The sequence below is a fragment of the Ranitomeya variabilis genome, chromosome 4 (genome assembly GCF_051348905.1).
Source record: "Ranitomeya variabilis isolate aRanVar5 chromosome 4, aRanVar5.hap1, whole genome shotgun sequence".
NCBI classification, from domain to species: Eukaryota; Metazoa; Chordata; class Amphibia; order Anura; family Dendrobatidae; genus Ranitomeya; species Ranitomeya variabilis.
This window is the reverse complement of record NC_135235.1, coordinates 672,027,409-672,051,413: the sequence shown is the minus strand read 5'-3', so window position 1 is coordinate 672,051,413 and position 24,005 is coordinate 672,027,409. Positions and strand designations below refer to the sequence as shown.

Sequence of the window (24,005 nt, the reverse complement as noted above, 5' to 3'; positions counted from 1 at the left end):
TAGCTTTCAACTTTGTGGGAAGAGTTTGGAGAAGGCCCTTTTCTGTTCTCCATGACTGAGCCCAGTGCACAAGGTCCTTACAGACATGGGGGATTTTGGTAGGAAGAACATGACTCATCACAGAGCCGTGATCTCAACCCCATCAACACCTTTCGAATGGCATAGGGGGATATTATGAGCCAGTTCTCATTCAAGATTAAGGTTTGTCCCTGCAAATGCTCTTTTGGATAAGGAGGCAAAAATTCTCACAGATACCTCCAAAATATTGTAGAAAGCCTTCTGAGGGGAGTGGAAGCTGTTAGAACAGCAACAGAACCAACTCCATACTAATGCTTATGGATTTAGAATAGGAAGTTTTACAAGATCCTAGGTGTATTGTGACAGAGGCACTGACAGGGTGTGTGAAGGGAGATATGTGTCACTGCGTATGTAAGAAGAGGGACTGGACCGGGGGTACCTTTCCTACGCCGGGTCCGGAACTGTTGGGACTGTCACCTTTGTTGTCAGGGGGAAAACTTAGAAACCCGGACCGACCTTTGCACTCGACAGCAGGGGGCATACATAGGCTAAAAAAGGCAGAGTGTGTAAAAAGACAGTCAGACTTGGCGGTATCACGCAGCGCACAGCCGGAAAAGTTTTGTGCTCCATCCTCTGAACACCGTGACAGCGCAGGTGCGCACTCTCAAATCCCTGTGGCTACTTACAGAGACTGTGATCGGAGAACTGCCTATTACCCGTTGGCTCCCACCGCTCGAGACACCCAACGCTGTGAGTCTGTAAATATTGCATACTTGCCGCCTAAGAAATACCGGGTGACTCACCGAGAACTGTTCCCACTCTCACCTGCATAATTCTGCTGAGCTTCGTTAAGCTCCGGCAGTATTGGAGGCTGCTCTCCACTCTGCAACCCAAATCCCGAACCCAGGACCCCGTGCAAGACATTGAGGACTCTTCGTCACCGACAGGAACTGGGTCATCAACTCCTGCAGGACGACACAGGATTCAACACATGCTGACTGCGTTGGCACCACCATTTGAACCTAAGACTCTGCAGTCTGGAAGCCGTCAGACTGAAAAGTTAATCTTAATGAACAGTTGTTATATTATTTGCCCCGTTACCTCCTTCAGCATACCTTTTGTGCTCAGACCACCTGCCATACCCCCGCCTCTCCTTTCCCCTCCCTGCCTGGAGTATTCCCTGTTCAAGTAAAAATTAATATTAACTCTTGCTCTGCCTCTTGTCGGTTACTGCAGTCAGCAACCTGTTCACATTTGACGTAGTCAGCAGGATGCAGTCCAACAGCACGGAGGCGGCAGACCAAGCAGTGGGGGGCCCAAGGTCCAGTATATCCCTGGGCGCAATGTTAAGTTGTTGAGGGAGGATCTGAAGTTGACACAGTGATTTTCAAATTGATCCACAGGGTGTTGCCGGCAACTGAAAATGACCAGACGGAGACGTATGTCTCTGTTTTGGGGGGATCGAGCAGATCTCTAAGCCCCGTTTATTGTGTCACACTTTTCATAATCTTAACAAGTTACACTTCAACCAATCAACATATGAACACGCTCACAGTTCTTAACCTATAAGAATGCAGGAACAGCCTGCACGTCAAGATCCCGTAGAACAATACACCCTCAGTGTCATATCTTCTTTGGGCTGGAACGATCAAGGTCTCATAACAGCTGTGAACTTTAGCCTAGTAACAAAATTTTATCTCAAAACAGCAAAATGGAGTCGAAAAGCACAAAATGAAGCCTGCTTTAATTTTTCCTAGTTTATCCCTTCACAAAGTAACCTCCCAAAGTTTACTGGCAACAACACTATGCTATGGAGCTGGACTGAGCGGATCCGGGGAATGATAAGGAGGCACCCCATGACTCCTGCATTAGAGGCGGAGGTTGCCATGATGGCTTTAGATGGAGAAGCAAGGGATTCTGTTATGCTAGGCCCCCCTCGAGAATGGGACACTTTTAATAAGGTACTACAGATACTGGAGGAAACATACATAGAACCCACGGACGTAGGGGAGTTACGCATGCATTTATTTTGCCGGGCGCAAAGGGAGGAGGTGACGGTGACCCAGTACATGAACGCGCTACAGGAGATCCACATTTCTATTACTAGAAAAGACGGCATTGGCATAGGGCCTACTGACATAAAGTACAGACCAAAAGTTTGGACACACCTCATTTAAAGATTTTTCTGTATTTTCATGACTATGAAAATTGTACATTCACACTGAAGGCATCAAAACTATGAATTAACACATGTGGAATTATATACTTAACAAAAAAGTGTGAAATAACTGAAATTATGTCTTATATTCTAGGTTCTTCAAAGTAGCCACCTTTTGCTTTGATGACTGCTTTGCACACTCTTGATGAGCTTCAAGAGGTAGTCACCGGGAATGGTTTTCACTTCACAGATGTGCCCTGTCAGGTTTAATAAGTGGGATTTCTTGCCTTATAAATGGGGTTGGGACCATCAGTTGTGTTGTGCAGAAGTCTGGTGGATACACAACTGATGGTCCTACTGAATAGACTGTTAGAATTTGTATTATGGCAAGAAAAAAGCAGCTAAGTAAAGAAAAGCGAGTGGCCATCATTACTTTAAGAAATGAAGGTTAGTCAGTCCGAAAAATTGGGAAAACTTTGAAAGTGTCCCCAAGTGTAGTGGCAAAAGCCATCAAGCGCTACAAAGAAACTGGCTCACATGAGGACCGCCCCAGGAAAGGAAGACCAAGAGTCACCTCTGCTTCTGAGGATAAGTTTATCCGAGTCACCAGCCTCAGAAATCGCAGGTTAATAGCAGCTCAGATTAGAGACCAGGTCAATGCCACACAGAGTTCTAGCAGCAGACACATCTCTACAACAACTGTTAAGAGGAGACTTTGTGCAGCAGGCCTTCATGGTAAAATAGCTGCTAGGAAACCACTGCTAAGGACAGACAACAAGCAGAAGAGACTTGTTTGGGCTAAAGAACACAAGGAATGGACATTAGACCAGTGAAAATCTGTGCTTTGGTCTGATGAGTCCAAATTTGAGATCTTTGGTTCCAACCACCGTGTCTTTGTGCGATGCATAAAAGGTGAACGGATGGACTCTACATTCCTGGTTCCCACCGTGAAGCATGGAGGTGTGATGGTGTGGGGGTGCTTTGCTGGTGACACTGTTGGGGATTTATTCAAAATTGAAGGCATACTGAACCAGCATGGCTACCACAGCATCTTGCAGTGGCATGCTATTCCATCCAGTTTGCGTTTAGTTGGACCATCATTTATTTTTCAACAGGACAATGACCCCAAACACACCTCCAGGCTGTGTAAGGGCTATTTGACCAAGAAGGAGAGTGATGGGGTGCTATGCCAGATGACCTGGCCTCCACTGTCACCAGACCAGAACCCAATCAAGATGGTTTGGGGTGAGCTGGATCGCAGAGTGAAAGCAAAAGAGCCAACAAGTACTAAGCCTCTCTGAGAACTCCTTCAAGATTGTTGGAAGACCTTTTCCGGTGACTATCTCCTGAAGCTCATCAAGAGAATGCCAAGAGTGTGCAAAGCAGTCATCAAAGCAAAAGGTGGCTACTTTGAAAAACCTAGAATATAAGACATAATTTCAGTTGTTTCACACTTTTTTGTTAAGTATATAATTCCACATGTGTTAATTCATAGTTTTGATGCCTTCAGTGTGAATGTACGATTTTCATAGTCATGAAAATACAGAAAAATCTTTAAATGAGGTGCCTCCAAACTTTTGGTCTGTACTGTATTTCTGAAATACGTGACTTAGATGGAACCCTTGGAGCAAGATTCCCTGTAAAGACGCAGATAAAGGCACTGTGGATGCCGTCTTACCTATGATTTGGTGGTGTCCATCCTTTTAGGATTGCATAAAAGCTTGGTCGGCCTCAGTTTTGTGCAGTTCTGAAAAACAGGACAACGCTGAACAGAGGCCAGGTGGAGTCCTGAGTAACTCTGCTGTCTCATTATAGTGAAAGGATTCCTCAGGATTTTCATCAGAATCATGTAATTTGGAGGTTTAGATGGAAAGCCCGATGTAAGTGCTAAGTGTAGAACACAGGATAAATGTGATCCCAAATGTTCCCAACAAAAGCTTCAACTCAATCTACAAAAAAAGCAAATCCCCACTCAGGTCCGTCATCTGTCAATGGAAATTGGGGGCTTCTACATTACTGGTAGTACAAAGGATCTGGAAAAGCGCAATCGCTCCTCCCCCTTATAAAAAAAATCCAACAAATTCTGCACTCCCAAAGTCAGATGTCCCCTCCCTTCTGAGCCGCAGTGTGCCTAATCCACCTTTATCCTCCACGTGTTTGGCATTTCTGTATTGATGAAAGCATATACAGGGCGCTACAACGTACTGGGCACTGCCAGGAACAAGCACTTCCATGGTAGATTTGCAATTTTCACTAAGTAACATCAATTGCCGCTCATTTCTAGAAAACACCCAATGGAGTAAAAATAATCATTATGTTAAAAAAAAAGTGTACATTCACGCTAAACAGCATTGGTTGACTGGATGTTCATATACCCAGCCTAGCAATTTTGTGCTTTAATAAAAGGTCGGCACTTTATTTGGTTTTGAGTGTCACTATTTTTTCTTACCTGGATAAAATCATTACTACACCTGGAGATAAATAATTTTCTTTTTGAAAATTAAAAACATGGGGCCTAAACAACATTTTAGTGGAAAAAAATGGTAATTTTCCATTTACTAAACCCAATGTTATACAAGTCTGTGAATCGATTGAGTGTTAAAAATGCAAAAACTACACCCCTAGATGAATTCCTCAAGAGGTGTAGTTCCCAAAATGGGGTCACTTGTGTTTTTTTGCAGTTTTGGCATGTCAGGGGCTCTTCAAATGTGACATGTAATCCACAATCTATTCTAGCAAAAATTGTGTTCCAGAATTCAATTGTCGCTCCTTCCCTTCCAAGCCTTGTTGTGCACTCAAACAGTAGGTTTCCCCCATATATGGGATATTTGTGTACTTAGGAGAAATTGCACAACAAATTCTATGGTCCATTTTCTTCTATTACCCTTGTGAAAACAAAAAATTGGGGGTTGAAGCAACATTTTGAGTGAAAAATGTACTTTCTCAGTTCCATGGCTCAACGTTATAACATTCTATGGGACATCTGTGGGTTCAAGGTGCTCACCATACCTCTAAATAATTCAATGATGGGTGTACTTTCCAAAATGGGCTCACTTGTGGGGGGGGGGGGTGTCCATTGTTTAGGATCATCAGGGGGTCTGTAAATACGACATGACGTCCGCTATTTATTACAGTCAATTTTGTGCTCCAAAAGTCAAATGGTGTTCCTTCCCTTACAAGCCCTGCCGTGCACACAGTAGGTTTCTACCACATATGGGGTATCAGTGTACTCAGGAGAAATTGCTGAACAAATCGTATGGTCCATTTTGTCCTGCCACCCTTTGTGAAAGTGCAAAAGTTGGGGCTAAAACAATATTTTTGTGGCAAAAGGTAACATTTAAATTTGTTTCTTCCATATTGCATTAATTACAGTGAAGTGCCCGGAGGGTTAATAAACTACTTTAAGGCCATGTTCACACTTTGCGGTTTTTACCGCGGAACCGCCGTGATTTTGCCGCTGCAGGTCCGCTGCAATTTCCATTGCGTTTACATTTACATGTAAACCTATGGAAACCGCAAACCGCTGTGCACATGCTGCGGGAAAAACCGCGCAGAAACGCAGCGGTTTACATTCCACAGCATGTCACTTCTTTGTACAGAATCGCTGCGATTCTGCACCCATAGGAATGCATTGAACCGCTTACTTCCTGCATGGGGCTGTGCCCACGTTGCGGGAAGTAAGCGGATAATGTGCGGGTGTTACCCAGGGTGGAGAAGAGGAGACTCTCCTCCAGGCCCTGGGAACCATATTTGTGTGTAAAAAAAAGAATTAAAATAAAAAATCATGTTATACTCACCTCTCAGCGCTGCACGCAGCCGTCCGGTCAGAGTTGCTGTGCGAACAGGACCTGCGGTGACGTCGCGGTCACGTGACCGTGACGTCACGAAGGGTCTTTCCCGCACATCATCTTTGGAAACGGACCGCCACGTGCAGCGCCGAGGAGATCGGGACGTCAGAGGGTGAGTATATAAACTTTTTTTTTATTTTAACATTACTATTGATGCTGCATATTGCTGCATATGCAGCATCAATAGTATAGGCGGAAACCCGCAGCGGAAACCGCGGAACAAACCGCGATAAATCTGCAGGGATAACCGCAGCGGTTTTGCCCTGCAGATTTAACAAATCCGCTGCGGGAGAACCCGCAGAGGTCATCCGCAAAGTGTGCACATAGCCTAATGTGGTTTTTAGCACTTTGAGAAGTGCAGATTTTAAAATGGTGTCACTTTTTAGTATTTTCTATCATATAGGCCCCTCAAAGTCACTTCAAATCTGATATGGTCTCTAAAAACGTTGATTTTGTAAATTTTGTTGGAAAAATTAGACATTGCAGATAAACTTTAACCCTTCTAACTAACACAAACCAAAATCATCTTTCAAAAATGGATGATGTAAAATAGACATGTGGTAAATAGTATTTATTAACTATTTTGTGTGAGTGTGATATAACGACCTGGTTTAAAAGAATTAAAAGTTTAAAAATTGTGACATTTTTACCAAATGCCTGATATTTTCACAAATAAACACAAAACATACCGCTATCAGTAATTACAATTTGTCCCTAAAAAGGAGTCTCAGAGTCACTGGGATATGTTGAAGTGTTCTTGAGTTATTACTAGAGTTGAGCTAATTTGTTCAGGTTCCCTCTGATTCAGAAAGCTATAGCGCTTACCGAATAAGCTGCAGAGGGAACCCGGCTTCTTGGATCGCTCCGGCTGATCAGGTGCATGTGTCGCGGCTGTGTCACAGTTATAGCATATGCATGGACAGCCCATTTGTTGGGCTCTCCATGCATGTGCTGTGACTGACACAGCTGCAACACATGCAGCTGCAGCGCCGATCAGCTAATCGGCCGGCGCGAACCAGGAAGCCGAGTTCTCTCTGCAACTTATTTGGCAGGTGCTATAGCTTGCTGAATATGAGGGAACCCAAACAAGTTCGCTCAACTCTAGTAATTACTACATAAAGTGACACTGGTCAGAATTGTAAATTTTGGCCTGGTTGGGAAGGTGAGAAAAGAGTGGGGGTTACAGGGATAAGACTCCTTGTATAGTTAATCATGCCCACTTGCCTGACCCTCTTTTTAAGAGGCAACTGTGCCATAAAGAGTCACATTTTTCAACAAAAATGGCATGTAGAAAAATGTTCAACTTTTTGATAAATTATTTAGAAAAATTGTTAATATAGGATATGTTCAGCTAATTCCACGCCTTAAAAATTGTTCTGATAATATGATCTTTAAAGTGGACTCCAGCAAACTGTGAGGCAGAGTGAGAGATCAGGAGTTATCCTGGACACAGAATAAACACAAGTTTAACCAGACAACTTTATTAAATGATACACATTACAAAAAGACAAAAATAAAAAAGACATATCTTGAGTGCAGCTACCTATGGTAGAGAGATCATGCAGACAAAAAAACACATTATGGAGGCATCTTTCAAAATAAACTGAAAATTTGTTTGTATTATTTTTAGCTTTGGGCCGAGATTTCTTTCCAAAAAAAAGCTCTAGCAATAGGGACTGTATTGTCACCAAGTTTATTTTGAGAAAACAAAAATATAGAAACCTTTGTATGCTTGCATGTGACTTTTCTTAATACTTATAACATGCCAGATGTGTTAATTATAAAGTTGGCCACAAATACACAGATCTATGCATATCACGTTGTTAGCTCTGGTCAGGAGACCCAGCGGCCAAACTGGGTCTTCCATTCTAAGCATGGTTCTTGTTCTTGTTTCATGCACGGTGGAAATGGGCTAGAGGGAACTGCTATATGTTTTTAAAGAACCCAGTTAAGTATGGAATCTTACTAGCACTGCATCTATAGCCAGTCATGTTGGAAGAGCTCCTTAAAGCATCGACATTGACTTGTGTAGCTACCGCTCCTCTGAATTATTTGAGAGGTAACTTGATTACAGCAATTGTATGTTTTCTTGTGCTATATCAGTTAAAAAAATGACTACTTTCCCTCGGAAGTTCTTTGATGTTTAAGAAGAAGTTATTTGTGGGTAAAACATTTCTTATGTTCAGGTCGTAACAATGTTTTCCAATGTGAGCTCTTTGATGTGCAATTAGAGCTGACTTTTGTGTAAAACAACTTCCACACGTGGTACATAAAAATGACTTTTTCTCTTTGTGACTCTTCCGATGTTTAACAAGATCTGATTTTTGAGAATAACATTTCCCACATTCAGAACATGAGAATGGCTCCTCCACTGTGTGAGTTCTCTGATGTGCCACAAGATTTGATTTTTGGCTGAAACATTTCCCACATTCAGAACATGTGAATGGCTTCCACCCTGCATGAATTCTCTGATGTGTAGCAAGATTTGATTTCTGGCTAAAACATTTCCCACACTCTGAACATAAAAATGGCTTCTCGCCTGTGTGACTTCTCTGATGAGTAACAAGATTTGATTTCTTGGCAAAACATTTTCCACATTCTGAACATGAAAATGGCTTTTCCTTTATGTGAATTTTCTGATGTGTAAGAAGATTTGAATTCTGGGTAAAAGACCTTCCACATTCAGAACATGAAAATGGCTTTTCCCCTGTGTGAATTCTCTGATGTGTTAGAAGATTTGAATTTTGGCTAAAACATTTCCCACATTCTGAACATGAAAATGTTTTATTCCCTGTGTGAATTCTCTGATGTTTAGCAAGATCCAATTTTTTGATAAAAGATTTCCGACAAACAGAACATGAAAATGGCTTCTCTTTTATGTGAACTCTTTTATGTGTAAGGAGTTTTGATTTCTGACCAAAACATCTACCACATTCTGAACATGAAAATAGCTTTGCCCCTTTGTGACTTGTTTGCCATCTAACAAGATCTGATTTCCTGGTAAAACGTTTCACACATTCAGAACATGAATATGGTTTCTTCCCTATGTGAGTTCTCAGATGTAAACCTGATTTTCGGCTAACACATTTCCCACACTCTGAACAAGAAAATGTTTTTTTCCTTGCGTGACTTTTCTGATGTACAGCAAGATCTGATTTCTTCGTAAAATATTTCCCACAATCTAAACATGAATATGGTTTCTTCCCTATGTGAACTTTTTGATGGTCAGCTAGATTTGATTTCTTGGTAAAGCATTGCCCACATATTGAACAAGAAAATGGCTTCCTCCATCTGCGAGTTCTTTGGTTTAAAAACGCTGTGCCATGACTTTTCTTCTGCTTAACAATCTGTAATGAGTCAGAATAAGGGACCTGTATAAAAGGATAAGCTGCAAGATATGTATTTAGAAGGGCTGGCGGTATATGTGGGATATTAACAGTCTCTTCAGTTGTATCTTGTGTGATACCACAATCATGTGCTGTAACATCAGAACTTCTGGTATAGATATCTGCGAAGAATAAACCCAATTAATCGTTTTTAATTAGTTACATTTTTACACCATTTCTATATAAAACTTTGTATAAAAATGTATTCATAAAAAGTCATATAGCGAAATGTAGTTAGCTGTAATGATTTAGGTAATATAATATTTATTTAAGGAAGACTCACGGAGTTGGTTAAGTAAAAAAAATGGTTCATTGTGTATGGGAGCTTTTGCTGGTCATTCTCTTAGGTGCAATGATAATGAATGTAGCAATAGACCGTGACCACAGATTTAGGAAATTATTATTATTATTATTATTTATTGTTATAGCGCCATTTATTCCATGGCGCTTTACATGTAAGGAGGGGAAATCAAGTATTGTGCCTGTAGAAACTCAAAGGCAGGGCCATGGCAGTCAGGGTCTTGCTGAAGGCCTCCTTGGCTGCCATGTTGGTACTCCTGGATCTATGTAGAAAATAAACATTCGAATAAACTCTCCTTTCCCCTTTTAAAAATAGACATTAAAAAGAAAAACATAATCTGTTTTGCCATGTCCATAATAATCTGATCAAAATATAAAATTATTTAACCAGTACGTAAATTAGATTTTAGGGGATTTGCTCTTTTCAATGCTACGAAGGTATAAATAATAAGGGATTGCTAAGTGTGAACATATAAAAGTATATTTATTAGAAATATTTATAAAACACCACCTAAAGAAAACCTTAGTGCACAAATAACATGATAGACTAACCGATAATTAAACAATGTACTTCATAGATGACTGTTTTGATACACCATCTCTTTGAAACAGTCAAATATATTCTAAATGACAGCCACTATAATGTCTCCTCCTACTCACACCAGACCATAACTGTAAGGATTAAAGGGTAGCAGGAGGGACAAACGGGCTGGATAAGCTCAAATGGAAAACAACACATGGCCTAGGAAGCCATACGTGTCCACTATCATCCCTACCTGCCAGCAAGAGGTTGGCACCCTAAAATACGATGTTTGGCGCCCCCGCATCACAGTGGCTGTCCGTCACTTACCCTTCAAGCTCTGTCCTGATATACAGCTCTGGCAAAAATTAAGAGACCACTGCACAGTTTTATAAAAATCAGCTTCTCTACATGTCTGACAGCCATTCCATGCCAGTGTCAGTTGAATTCCAACAAGAGTACACCTCATTCTACTTAATGTGCTTCTGATTAGGTGATCACTAGTGATGAGCGAATATACTCGTTACTCAAGATTTTTCGAGCATGCTCAGGTGTCCTCCGAGTATTTTTTAGTGCTCGGAGATTAAGATTTTCTTGCCGCAGCTGAATGATTTACATCTGTTAGCCAGCATAAGTACATGTGGGGGTCGACTGGTTGCTAGGGAATCCCCACATGTACTTATGCTGGCTAACAGATGTAAGTCATTCAGCTGCGACAAGAAAAACTAAATCTCCGAGCACTAAAAAATACTCGGCGGACCCCCGAGCATGCTCGAGAAATCTCAAATAACGAGTATATTCGCTCATCACTAGTGATCACCTGAACCAAATCTTATTTAACAAAGGAAAGTATAAAAAAAACACTGCTGTGGTGTTCACAATCCTCTTATAATAGGACAATCTGGATGGCAAAACAAGTGATAGTAATATCCCAAAAGTAATAGGAATGAAAAAATAACTTTTAACCATGCCAAAGAAGTTGAAAAGAAAAGTTTTGAGTGAGAAAAAGAAGGGCTCAATTCTGGCTTTACTAGCAGAGGGACACAGTGAGCATAACGTTGCCATCCTTAAAATTTCTAAGACGGCAGTCCATTACAACAAGGTCAAGCAGCAGATATTGGGGACAAGAAAGCTACAGACCGACAGAGGGCGAAAACGACTCTCCACTGACCAGGGTGACCATCACCTTATTCGAATGTCACTCAGCAACCACAGGATAACATCAAGTGACCTACAAAAGAAATGACAAATGGCAGCTGGCGTGAAGTGCACGGCAAGAACAGTTAGTAACAGGCTTCTAGAGGCAGGACTCAAGTCATGTAAAGCTAGAAAAATGCCTGTCATCAATGAGAAGCAAAGGAGAGCCAGGCTGAAGTTTGCCAAAACCATAAGGATTGGACCATAGAGGACTGGAGTAAGGTAATCTTCTCTGATGAGTCTGTTTTTCAGCTCTGCCCAACAACTGGTCATCTAATGGTTAGATGGAGACCTAGAGAGACGTACAAGCCACAGCTGAATACAAGGTTATCCTGGAAAAACACTTGATTCCTTCTGCTCAGGCAATGTTCCCCAACTCTGAGGACTGTTTTTTCCAGCAGGACAATGCGCCATGCCACACAGCTATGTTAATCAAGGTGTGGATGGAGGACCACCACATCAAATCCCTGTCATGGCCAGCCCAACCTCCAGACCTAAAACCCACTGAAAACCTCTGGAATGTAATCAAGAGGAAGATGGATAATCACAAGCCATCAAAGAACTGCTTAAATTTTTGTACCAGGAGTGGCATAAGGTCACCCAAAAGCAGTGTGAAAGACTGGTGGAAAGCATGCCAAGACGCATGAAAGAGGTGATTAAGGCTACTTTCACTATAGCGTCGTACGACGCACGACGAATTGCGTCGTTGCGACGTACCGACGCAAGCAGTGAAAGCGCTGCACAACGGGGGCAGCAGATGCTGTTTTTCAACGCATCCGCTGCCCCATTGTGAGGTGCGGGGAGGAGGAAGCGGAGTTCCGGCCGCGCATGCGCGGTCGGAAATGGCGGACACGACGCACCAAAAAACGTTACATGCAACGTTTTTTGGTGCCGACGATCCGACGCAACCGTCGCACGACGGTTGCGACGTGTGGCAATGCGTCGCTAATGTTAGTCTATGGAGAAAAAACGCATCCTGCAAGCAATTTTGCAGGCTGCGTTTTTTATCCACAACGACGCATTGCGACGTGCAGTGCACGACGCAAGTGTGAAAGTAGCCTATAAATCATGGTTACTGCACAAAATATTGATACTGAACTCTTCCTAAGTTAAAACATTAGTACTGTTGTTTCTAAATTATTATGAACTTGTTTTGTTTGCATTATTTGAGGTCTGCAAGCAATGAATTTTTTTGCTATTTTAACCATTTCTCATTTTCAGAAAATATATACAAAATTTATTGCTTGGAACTTCGGAGACACGTTGTCAGTAGTTTATAGAGAACAATTTGCATTTTACTCAAAAAGTATACCTATAAAGAGAAAAATCAGACACACTGACAATTTTGCAGTGGTCTCTTAATTTTTGCAAGAGCTATATATACAGGGAGCCTAGACCAGACAATAAACAACTAGGCTAAAAGTGGAGAAGGGATGCTGTGGATCACATGGTAGGTAAAGATAGATATTACTTATTCCGATGCATGTTGGTACAAAATGCTTCCATGCCTCTGACTCGACGTGTTTCTGCTTAGGTGATTCGTCAGGAGGGTACAGCATGCTCATAAGAGGTATAGATGCTGCAGGATGATCAGAAGCCCATGGTAGTGTACCTGGGCCAAACAGAATGTGCTCTTAAATATGGCCACATAGATTGGGTAACCAACCACCATGTGGGAGGATAGGTCCCATGCACACTACCCAAATCAGAGACCATTGGTTGGTTAAATGTGAAGGAGGTTGGTTTATATAATAAAACCCCTCCCATACCCTAATAACATCTTTATAGAGCCCCCATGCTGGTGCTCCCCCTGCATTCCCAATGTGTGGAGGCTCATACCTCTCCCTCAGGTTTGTCTATCCAAAGCACCGGGTAAAAGCTTGATGTGGCAGTGTTTTAATCCGGTGCCGGTGTAATGCATCTGCTGGATACCAGAAGCGTTTGCGTTCCAGGTTGGAGCATAGATGCTCAGTGCACATGGCCAAGGATTTTTTCTTCCACCAATTACTGGAAGTATGAGCCCTTTGGAATGTCAGAGCAGAGTGGAAGATCACCTTGATCCATAAAGGTGCTAAAGCGCAGCATAGACTGTGAATAGGATGTGGCACTATAATAATAATCTTTATTTTTATATAGTGCTAACATATTCTGCAGCGCTTTACAGTTTGCACACATTATCATCGCTATTTCCGATGAGGTTCACAATCTAAATTCCCTATCAGTATGTCTTTGGAATGTGGGAGGAAACTGGAGTACCCGGAGGAAACCCACACAAACACGGGGAGAACATACAAACTCCTTGCAGATGTTGTCCTTGATGGCATTTGAACCCAGGACTCTAGCGCTGCAAGGCTGTTAACCACTGAGCCACTGTGCTGCACTATGTCCCTGACTGGGATTTCAGACCATGAACAGTGGAATAAAAAGGTCACACTGTAGTCTAGAAAATACATTTTGCAGCACACTCTGGTATAGGAGAGTAGTAGGGTAACTGATGTACAATAGATTAATATATGAAGGTGGAATATGTGGATGGGGCCGGTGGTTTTCTACAACCCGTTATCAATGATACCACTTAATAGTGTAAGACAAAATGGGATATGGATAAAAACTCATGATAGAGATGGCATGCCAGCCTCAAACAACACAGTTAAACTCATGATTTATTGGGGGGGAGGGCATCAACGAGATACACTGTTTACAGGAAACACGTATAAAGGATCTGTTTGTTGAGCCCCATGGGGCTCAAGGATTGGATCCTGAAGGTCCACTCGGCTTCCTTCTAAAGAATTCTTCTATCCAGATCACCCTTCTAATTGATGATTTGATAAGCTCCACTATACAGACGGAAATATCATTGAGACAGCCATGATGCATGCCGTTTATGTGTCTAGCTATCACAGTATCCCTTTTGTTCCGGATTTCCCCCAGATGTTCACCCACCTGTCTCCTCAGTTCTCTTGTGGTCTTCCTGATGTAGTTGAGGGGGCAGGTTTAGGTTGCCTTATATGCTAGGCCCGATGATTTACAGCTACTAAAGTCCCTTATCGAGAAAACCTTCCCAGACGCTGAACTAGTGAAGGTCTTACAGGGAGTCATCCATTTACAGTTGCAGCAATTCCTACATCTGTATGATCCACATATTTTCCTGTCCAGCCATGTGCCTGTTGTCGGTGTAGTACATGCTATGCGTCAGTATGTCACCTATAGATCTACCCCTCCAGTAGGTCACCCTAGGTGTTGGTGGAACAAGTCTGCTAAGACTTGGGTTTGCCAGCAAGACATTCTAATGTTTCTTAAGTATGTTATATACCCTGTCCAATTGGATGTCATATGTACCTATGACCCTCATGTCATTGGTCCCTGTCCCTTTCGGGATTCCTCTGTCTGGGCCCCTGTTCCATGAAGAGGGATCACCTATTCCTAACAATCGCATGGGAGTAGGATTGTTCAATGACAGGTTGGGATAACCTCTATCTAGGAATCTCCTACGGAGGTCCCGTGCCTGTGTCCTGAACTCACTCGTGTGGGTACAGTTCCTCCTAATGTGGAGGAACTGCCCTTTGGGTATGCCGTTACTGAGGGCTGAAGGGTGGTGACTGGTCCATTTCAACAGACTGTTGGTAGCAGTCGGCTTTCCGTAGGTGCGTGTGCTTAGATGGCTGTCAACTTATGCGTATGGTGAGGTCCAAAAATTCAATTTCTCTTATCCAGCCCATTTGTCCCTCCCGCTACCCTTTAATCCTTTCGTTTATGGTCTGGTGTGAGTAGGAGGAGACACTATAGTGGCTCTCTTTTGAAATATATTTGACTGTTTCAAAGAGATGGTGTATCAAAACAGTCCTCTATGAAGTAGATTGTTTAATTATCGGTTAGTCTATCACTTCATTGGTGCACTAAGATTTTCTTTATGTGTTATTTTATAAATATTTCAGATTTGCTCATTTCAACAGGGAAATTTGATGTAAATTAAATTCTCTGGGAAGAGGTTATAATAGAAATCTCATACTTGTTTCACCTCAGCTCTCTCTCTCCATACCTTCGCATTGATCCTCTGACCATCTATTCTATCTTCTGGACAGGCTGTAAATTAATTAAGCACCTAGTACCATATCGGGTGTGGTTACATGGATTGCACCACACATTATTGGTATGCAGCCTAGTGAACACAAGACCTAGCCAGAAAAAAAGCTAGAAAAGCCAATCAGAGAACTAAATGGGGACAGGAGGATGGAAGGAGAGAAGAGCACAAAGTAGCATATCACTTAGCATGCAGCAAGTATTTTAGCTTATCCCAGAGCTGAAAACCCAGTCACACTGCTGTGTACTGCTGTATAATGTCCTTTATGCTGCAGCTTCTACTTAGTGTTTTACCTCAACCCAGTGCTGCATTCACAGCTACACTGCTCAGTCCTGCTGTATGATGTTCTCAATGCTGCTGCTCTGAACAAGTGTCACATAGAGACAGGAAAGCTGGAATCCTTCATGTCTGCATGTTTAAAGTATGGGAGACGTCATAACAACTAGTCTGTATCTTCTACTTCAGGGACAGCTGAAAATTAGTGCCTCGTTAAAAAGTGGAAAATTGACAAAAAATGCAGGATACAAGTTATACAATTTTGAGAAATAGCGCTGTTACTCATCTGTACACTTATTTTGAAAAAATACCGGAAAGCGCTGGTACACTAAGTTCTGCGGAGTCCTAGTATCTAATACTATTGAGCTTATTGTGCTTTTTTGTTGATCGTTACATCCTGCAACTATTGTTCACTGCTACCTCTACATTAGCACGAATTCCGGAATTATATACAATGCTGGACCCTGCTCGTCAAAAGATTAGGAAGATGATACTTGTCTTTCACTCTTGCCATAAGGTTTATTATGTACTAGTTTTGATTTAGCATCTAGTACTTTTCCTTCAATTATCTGCAGAAAAGCATTCCTGATGTTTAGTGCATGGACCTTTGTGATTGGGGACTCAATTTTCTGTATTCTTTTAGTACAGAGTGACTTTATATATTAGAAACTAATGGCTCCCAAAGTCCAAAAGTAAACAAAATCCCTCATCAGATGGGGAATAAATAAACCTCTCACCTGGGCAGTTGTCTGTAAGAATCTCCTCTTTACACCACTCATCACCCCTCACATATGTCTCTATAATAATATTGTTCAGACCTTCACCCTGAAACAAATACTGTAAAAGTCACAGACAGATGGAGAAGTCGCATAAAATGTTTCAGCAAAAGAAACCCTTGTTGTCACTATCTGCGATGCATAACTTTTTATTTTGACGGAATTGTGTGAGGGGCATGTTTTTCCGCATGCCCCTCACACAATTTTGTACTACTACCATTTTGGGGTAGATATCACTTTTTAAATATTCCAATAGGAGACCGGCAACTGACGTCAGCGTGCACATTTCCGGCGTAGGACGTAATTTTCATTCGCCAGCGAGTATGCGCATGAAATGCCTGGAGGGAACATCGCCGCTGAAACCCGGCCAAATAAGGAGAAAGTTGTTTTTTTTTTTTCTAATTTATTGAAAAGCGGCAAGCCACAATATGTTTGGGCGGCAGGATGGAGCCACATGGAACATGTGTCTCCATCCTGCCCCATCTGTCGCCTTCCTACCTCATGATCCTACACCACGTGACATGGTGCAGGATGGAGACAAATGGTGCAGGATCATAGGGCAGGATGGACACAAATGGGGCAGGATGGACACAAATGGGGCAGGATGGAGACATGGGGCAGGATGGAGACATGGGGCAGGATGGAGACACATGGGGCAGGATGGAGACACAAAGGGCAGGATGGAGACACAAAGGGCAGGATGGAGACACATGGGGCAGGATGGAGACACATGGGGCAGGATGCATAGACATGGTGCAGGATGGAGGGATGGAGCAAGATAGAGACAGATCGTGCAGGATCATGGGCAGAATGGAGACAGATGGTGCTGGATCATGGGGAAGGATGGAGACAGATGGGGCACCATGGATACACATGGTGCAGGATGGAGACATGGGGCAGGATAGAGACAGATCGTGCAGGATCATGGGCAGGATGGAGACAGATGGTGCTGGATCATGGGGAAGGATGGAGACAGATGGGACAGGATGGAGACAGATGGGGCAGGAACATGGGCAGGATGGAGACAGATGGGGCAGGAACATGGGCAGGATGGAGACAGATGGGGCAGGATCATGGGGCAGGATGGAGACAGCTGGGGCAGGATCATGGTGCAGGATCATGGGGCAGGATGGAGACACATAGTGCAGGATCATGGGGAGGGATGGAGACAGATAGGGAGGGATGGTGACAGGTGGGGCAGGAACATGGGGCAGGATCGAGACACATGGTGCAGTATTATGGGGCAGGATGGAGATATGGTGCAGGATGCAGACACATGGTGCAGGATCATGGGCAGGATGGAGACAGGGAGGTATGGAGACAGATGGGACAGGATGGAGATAGATGAAGCAGGATGAAGACACATGGTGCAGGATCATGGGCCAGGATGGAGATAGATGGGGCATGATCATGGGGCAGGATAGAGACAGAGGGGGCAGGATGAAGACAGATGGGGCAGGATCATGGGGCAGGATGGAGACACATGGTGCAGTATCATGGGGCAGGATGATGGAGACGGTTGGGGTAGGATCATGGAGACGGATGGGGCAGGATGATGGAGACAGATGGGGCAGGATGGAGAAAGAGGGGGCAGGATGGGACATCACATGGGGAGAATGGATACCCATGAGGGCAGGATGGGAGAACATATGGATGGAGCTAGGAATGAGACACAAGGGGACCAGGATGCGGGCTATTATTACCCAATTATCACCTTTTTTTCTTCATCGGGTGTAGTGTAGAAGTTGGTAAAAAAATAAAGTTATATGCTCTGCAAGCGGTGCTCTAGGTAACTGTGTTATTTCTTGCAGAGACGAGCCCTGGCTGGAAGAAGTGATGGCAGTCTGTGCTGGATGAAGATGAAAAGCGAAGATGAAGAACTTCACCTAGAGACGTCACTGGTGAGTCAGTATGTTACCTGTACACTGACACTATACACTGTATACTTTATACAGAGGTCCTGTGTACAATGTCACCAGTGATCACTGTATTACCTGTAGACTGACATATACAGAGCACCTGTGTATAATGTCACTGATCATTGTATTACCTGTACATGGACACTGCATACTAAGCACAGAACTTCTGTGTATAATGGCACTTATGGTGATATTAGTATTGTGGTTTTTTTTTAATTAATGATCAGTATTGTAGTATTCGGACACTATGTGATGGTAATATGTGGTCCGGCCATGGTGTGACTGTATTTGTTCCTTGTATGTGATATAGGTCACTATGTGGTGATAATATGCTGTCTGGTCATGGTACAGTGGCATATATTCCTTGTATGTGGTATTATTCGGTCATTGTGGTGGTAATATGTGATCTGGTCATGGTGTGGCGGTATTTTTTTATTGTATATGCTATTGTTTGGTCACTGTGGTGGTAATATGTTATCTGGTCATGGTGCGATGGTATTTATCCCTTGCATATGGTATTATTGTGGTATTATTGGTCATTTTAAACATTGAAAAATAAAAATATACCTAAATTGTATTGCATATTTTAACAAATGATTAATAGAATAGAGTAGAGTAGGGCTCAGCCAAAAAGGTCGACCTTATCGTGGTGGCAGATTGAAAAAAATCTCTTGGCCAAAATAAAAGCTCCTGGTTATGTATGTGATCTGGTGATGGGCACTGTTAATGTGTGATTGGTGAGGACGTGGTGCAGAAATGGAGTTTTTCCAAGAGAGGGTGGTGGGACTGTGGAGGGTTCGAAGGGTTGAGGAGGGGCTGGGATGGAGCCTGGGTGGAGTCTCAAGGGGGTCCCGAAAATGTTGCCAGTACGGGGTCCCGAAATTCCTAGTGGCAGTCCTGATTGAGGCCATTAGAAGCACGTATATTCTCCGTTAACTGTGTCATGCCCACTCTCAGGTACTGCAGCTCAGTTTTGTGGTTTTTTTTATTAATGATCAGTATTGTAGTATTCGGACACTATGTGATGGTAATATGTGGTCCGGCCATGGTGTGACTGTATTTGTTTCTTGTATGTGATATAGGTCACTATGTGGTGGTAATATGCTGTCTGGTCATGGTACAGTGGCATATATTCCTTGTATGTGGTATTATTCGGTCATTGTGGTGGTAATATGTGATCTGGTCATGGTGTGGCGGTATTTTTTTCTTGTATATGCTATTGTTTGGTCACTGTGGTGGTAATATGTTGTCTGGTCATGGTGCGATGGTATTTATCCCTTGCATATGGTATTATTGTGGTATTATTGGTCATTTTAAACATTGAAAAATAAAAATATACCTAAATTGTATTGGATATTTTAACAAATGATTAATAGGATAGAGTAGAGTAGGGCTCAGCCAAAAAGGTCGACCTTGTCGTGGTGGCAGATTGAAAAAAATCTCTTGGCCAAAACAAAAGCTCCTGGTTATGTATGTGATCTGGTGATGGGCACTGTTAATGTGTGATTGGTGAGGACGTGGTGCAGAAATGGAGTTTTTCCAAGAGACGGTGGTGGGACTGTGGAGGGTTCGAAGGGTTGAGGAGGGGCTGGGATGGAGCCTGGGTGGAGTCTCAAGGGGGCCCCGAAAATGTTGCCAGTACGGGGTCCCGAAATTCCTAGTGGCAGTCCTGATTGAGGCCATTAGAAGCAGTGTATTCTCCGTTAACTGTGTCATGCCCACTCTCAGGTACTGCAGCTCAGTTTCTAGTAACTTCAATAAAATAAGACTGACTATAAGACCTTCACAACCGTCTACACATTATAGGTGAGATCGCATGGTACTTTCTCTCTATCTACCTGATTATCCTGAGGAACACTGAGATTTTCTTGCTCACAGTCCTGTGAAAGAAGAGGACGGGGACATCTCTCTGGTGTTGTCCTCTTACTGGATAGATCTGGAGGAAACACATACAGGGACTGAATTCATTTTTTACATTTAGATAATTATAGTCCGTGCGTATTTAGTCCTGTCTATTACCTGGTGATGTGAGTGGCTGGGGAACCTCCATCATGACATCCTTGTACTGATCTTTGTGTCCTTCTAAATACTCCCACTCCTCCATGGAAAAATACACGGAGACATCTTGACATCTCATAGGAACCTGCCACATACAATGATACCGTCATCCCCTGATCCTTTCATAACATTATTGTATAATATCCCAGCACTCCCAACAGTGTCACCTCTCCAGTCAGCAGCTCAATCATTTTGTAAGTGAGTTCTAGGATCTCCTGGTCATTGATGCCCTCATATATCAGGAGATGAGGCGGAGGCCCCGTGATTGGGCTCAGGGGTCTTCCCCATCCCTCAGACACAGAGTCCTGCCAGCGCTCACTAGAGGTCTTCTTCACTACTATATAATCCTGGTTATGGAGAGACACATTAATAAATCTCACTACAGACATTTCTACAGTCCTCACCTCTCCAGTTCTGTCCATCCATCATTCCCATAGATAAGAATGATGTAATGTGACTTCATCAGAATCTCTCACCTCTCCAGTAAGCCGGAAGAGGATCTCTAGGGTCAGGTGTAATATCCTCTCCGCCATCTTGTCTCTGTCCCTATTCATTTCTGAAGGGTCAATCAGGAAGATTCTCTTATATAGAAGATCTCCACTAAGATGATACAATGTTGTATGGACCTGAATGGGAAAAAGAAAAATGTCATATCACCTGGACCTTCCAACGAGGAAGTGAGCAGAGCAGAAATAACTGCGTAAGGTGTAATATCCTCTCTGCCATCTTGTCCCTATCCCTATTCATCCTATATGAGTCAATCAGGAAAATTCTCTTATATAGAAGATTTCCACAGAGATAATCCAATATTGTGGGGACCTGAATGGGAGAAATTGAGCTGATATAACATAAGGAATCCCGTGTAATAATACAATTACTAGTGATAGTAAAGGAGATAAGGTGGCAGCATCCACATGGTCAGTGTTAATTCAGTCTAGGAAGGTATTGGGGGACAGATTGTTTTTAGTGAAGAGGTGATGAGCGTGCACAGTGCTGCTTTATTTAAAGTCTAGAGAACTGATGAAGTTAAGTTCAAGATGCTTTTAATCAACATAGATATGGTTAGAATAAAGCGAGATGTTGCCTATTTGGAATTTCAAAAGATGTTTGGTAAGGTGCCACACAAAAGGTTGGCATATAAAATGAGAAAAATGGGACTAGGTGAAAATACTGTATTTTTTGCTTTATAAGACACTCCGGATTAGAAGATGCACCCCAAATTTTGTGGAGAAAAATAGAAAAATAACTTTTTTTTTAATAAAATGGTGGTGCTTCTTATAATCCATGCGTCTTATCGCTTACCGAGGGTGGTGGCTGGGGTGAAGCCGGGTCCCAGGGTTGTTGCTGTAGGAGGCAGGAGTGGAACGTTGCTGCAGGATGCAGACTGGTATGAGGGAGTGTTCCGATGTGCGGCGCGCCGCTGCGGGTGTCCAATGCTGTCGCTGTGCTCTGTCCTCGGTGTTGCCGTCACTGTGCTCTGTCCCTGGTGCTGCCGAGTGCTGCTGCCGCCACGCTCTATCCCTGGTACTGCCGCCGCACTCTGTCCCATGCTGCATGGGAGGCGCTGCCGTTCCATCCATGATTTCCTGTTCGTGTGCGGTGGATTCCTTCCGGGAAAATGGCCACCGGGAAGCGGCGCATGCGCAGATGAAGATCTCGGCACTGAAATCTCGGGAGATTACTTTTCAGCGCTGATGGGTTGACACAAAAGCTGAGGCCCCTAAAAAAAGCCCACAGGCTTGCAGTGTTTTTTTCTTTTGGGAGAGAGCCACTTAGGCACTGCTGATGGGTAGAGGAGACTGACTTCTGAATGTCATCTGAGTAAGGTTATTGAATTAAATAGTTTCCATGCAATCACTGCAGGTAAAGTCTTGACTGGTGTGGGTCTTCCAATCAGGTAACGTTACGCCCAGCTTGGTTGAATTTTTCAGGCTGCTTGACATATAGATATGACTCCAGGTAGAGCTGAAAATTCTGATTATTTTTACCACAGAATTACTTTCATTCTCTCCCAGACTACTGCAAATGGCCAAAAAGTAAATGGGAATTAACTACAAAGGCTTTGTATGGGACATGTGCATATAAAAAAGGGGGTTATCAGCTTACCCATGGAATGAAATCTTCCCGCAGTGTAGGGACATGAAAGCCTGTGTCGGCAGCAAGACCGAGACAGCTGATGAGAAAAATATCCAGCAGCAAGTCCGACGAGGTTAATTTAAAAACAACAAATTTATTGAAAAATAATTTAAAAAAATGTTCCATAACGTTTAAAACAGTGCAGGTATCTGGGAAGTGCACCAAACTGACGTGTTTCGAACTATTTCTTCTTAGTCATACTGTGGCATAAGTACCTAAATGTAGGGTGTTGTCTTATATAGTGATCAAATAGGATATGATGTTGACAGATCACTATATTATCGAAAAAATGCAATTACTGTATTTTATTATATTTCTCTTAACCCCTTAATGACCGCCGATACGCCTTTTAATGGTGGCAATTAAAGGGAACCTGTCACCACGTTTTTGGAAGATGGGATAAAAATAGCGTTAAATAGGGGCAGAGGTGGGCGTTACATTAGTGTGTTTGTTATGCATTTATTACCCACCTAAGTTGCCGAAATACCTTTGCAAAGTCTCCGTTTTCGCCTGTCAATCAGGCTGGTCTGGTCAAAAGGGCGTGTTGTCTTCCCCCAGATTTTGCGTAGTTTTCCGTTGGTGGCGTAGTGGTGTGCGCATGCCCAAGGTCCCGAATCCTCTGCCAGGGGATTTAAAAGAGCGCGCTGTTCATTATTTCATTGGTGATCGGTGGGCGCGGCCATCTTCCTTTGGCCGCGCGTGCGCAGAAGCGGCGCTCTGCTGGCCGTGGCTTCAGGAAAATGGCCGCGGGATGCCGCGCGTGCGCAGATGGATATCGCGGCGGCCATTTTCCTGAAGCCGCGGCCAGCAGAGCGCCGCTTCTGCGCACGCGCGGCCAAAGGAAGATGGCCGCGCCCACCGATCACCAATGAAATAATGAACAGCGCGCTCTTTTAAATCCCCTGGCAGAGGATTCGGGACCTTGGGCATGCGCACACCACTACGCCACCAACGGAAAACTACGCAAAATCTGGGGGAAGACAACACGCCCTTTTGACCAGACCAGCCTGATTGACAGGCGAAAACGGAGACTTTGCAAAGGTATTTCGGCAACTTAGGTGGGTAATAAATGCATAACAAACACACTAATGTAACGCCCACCTCTGCCCCTATTTAACGCTATTTTTATCCCATCTTCCAAAAACGTGGTGACAGGTTCCCTTTAAGGGTTCTTATGTCTCAGCGCCGCTTTTTAACGGCGCTGAGAAGTAAGTGTATAGCGCCCCTCAGAGTCGGAATTTCTCCGGGGTCTCTGCTATGGGGGTTACCTGAGACCCCTGAGAACATGATTCAGGTTGTTTTTTTACCGGCCCCAGTGTTGCGATTGCTGTT

At 43.3% G+C, this 24,005-nt stretch overlaps 1 protein-coding gene across 1 annotated transcript in view; it reads right to left on the bottom strand.

The window, feature by feature from the left end:
* Positions 1 to 7,495: 7,495 nt before the first annotated feature.
* Positions 7,496 to 24,005, bottom strand: part of LOC143768202 (uncharacterized) — a 41,844-nt gene continuing 25,334 nt past the window's right edge. Inside the window, exons 3-8 of the mRNA XM_077256893.1 lie at positions 21,014 to 21,163; positions 20,705 to 20,884; positions 20,499 to 20,622; positions 20,318 to 20,415; positions 16,522 to 16,609; positions 7,496 to 9,532 (exon numbers count right to left, since the gene is read on the bottom strand). Of these exons, the coding sequence (XP_077113008.1) occupies positions 8,124 to 9,532; positions 16,522 to 16,609; positions 20,318 to 20,415; positions 20,499 to 20,622; positions 20,705 to 20,884; positions 21,014 to 21,163 (2,049 nt within the window). The 3' untranslated portion in view covers positions 7,496 to 8,123. The remainder of the gene's footprint in view (positions 9,533 to 16,521; positions 16,610 to 20,317; positions 20,416 to 20,498; positions 20,623 to 20,704; positions 20,885 to 21,013; positions 21,164 to 24,005) is intronic.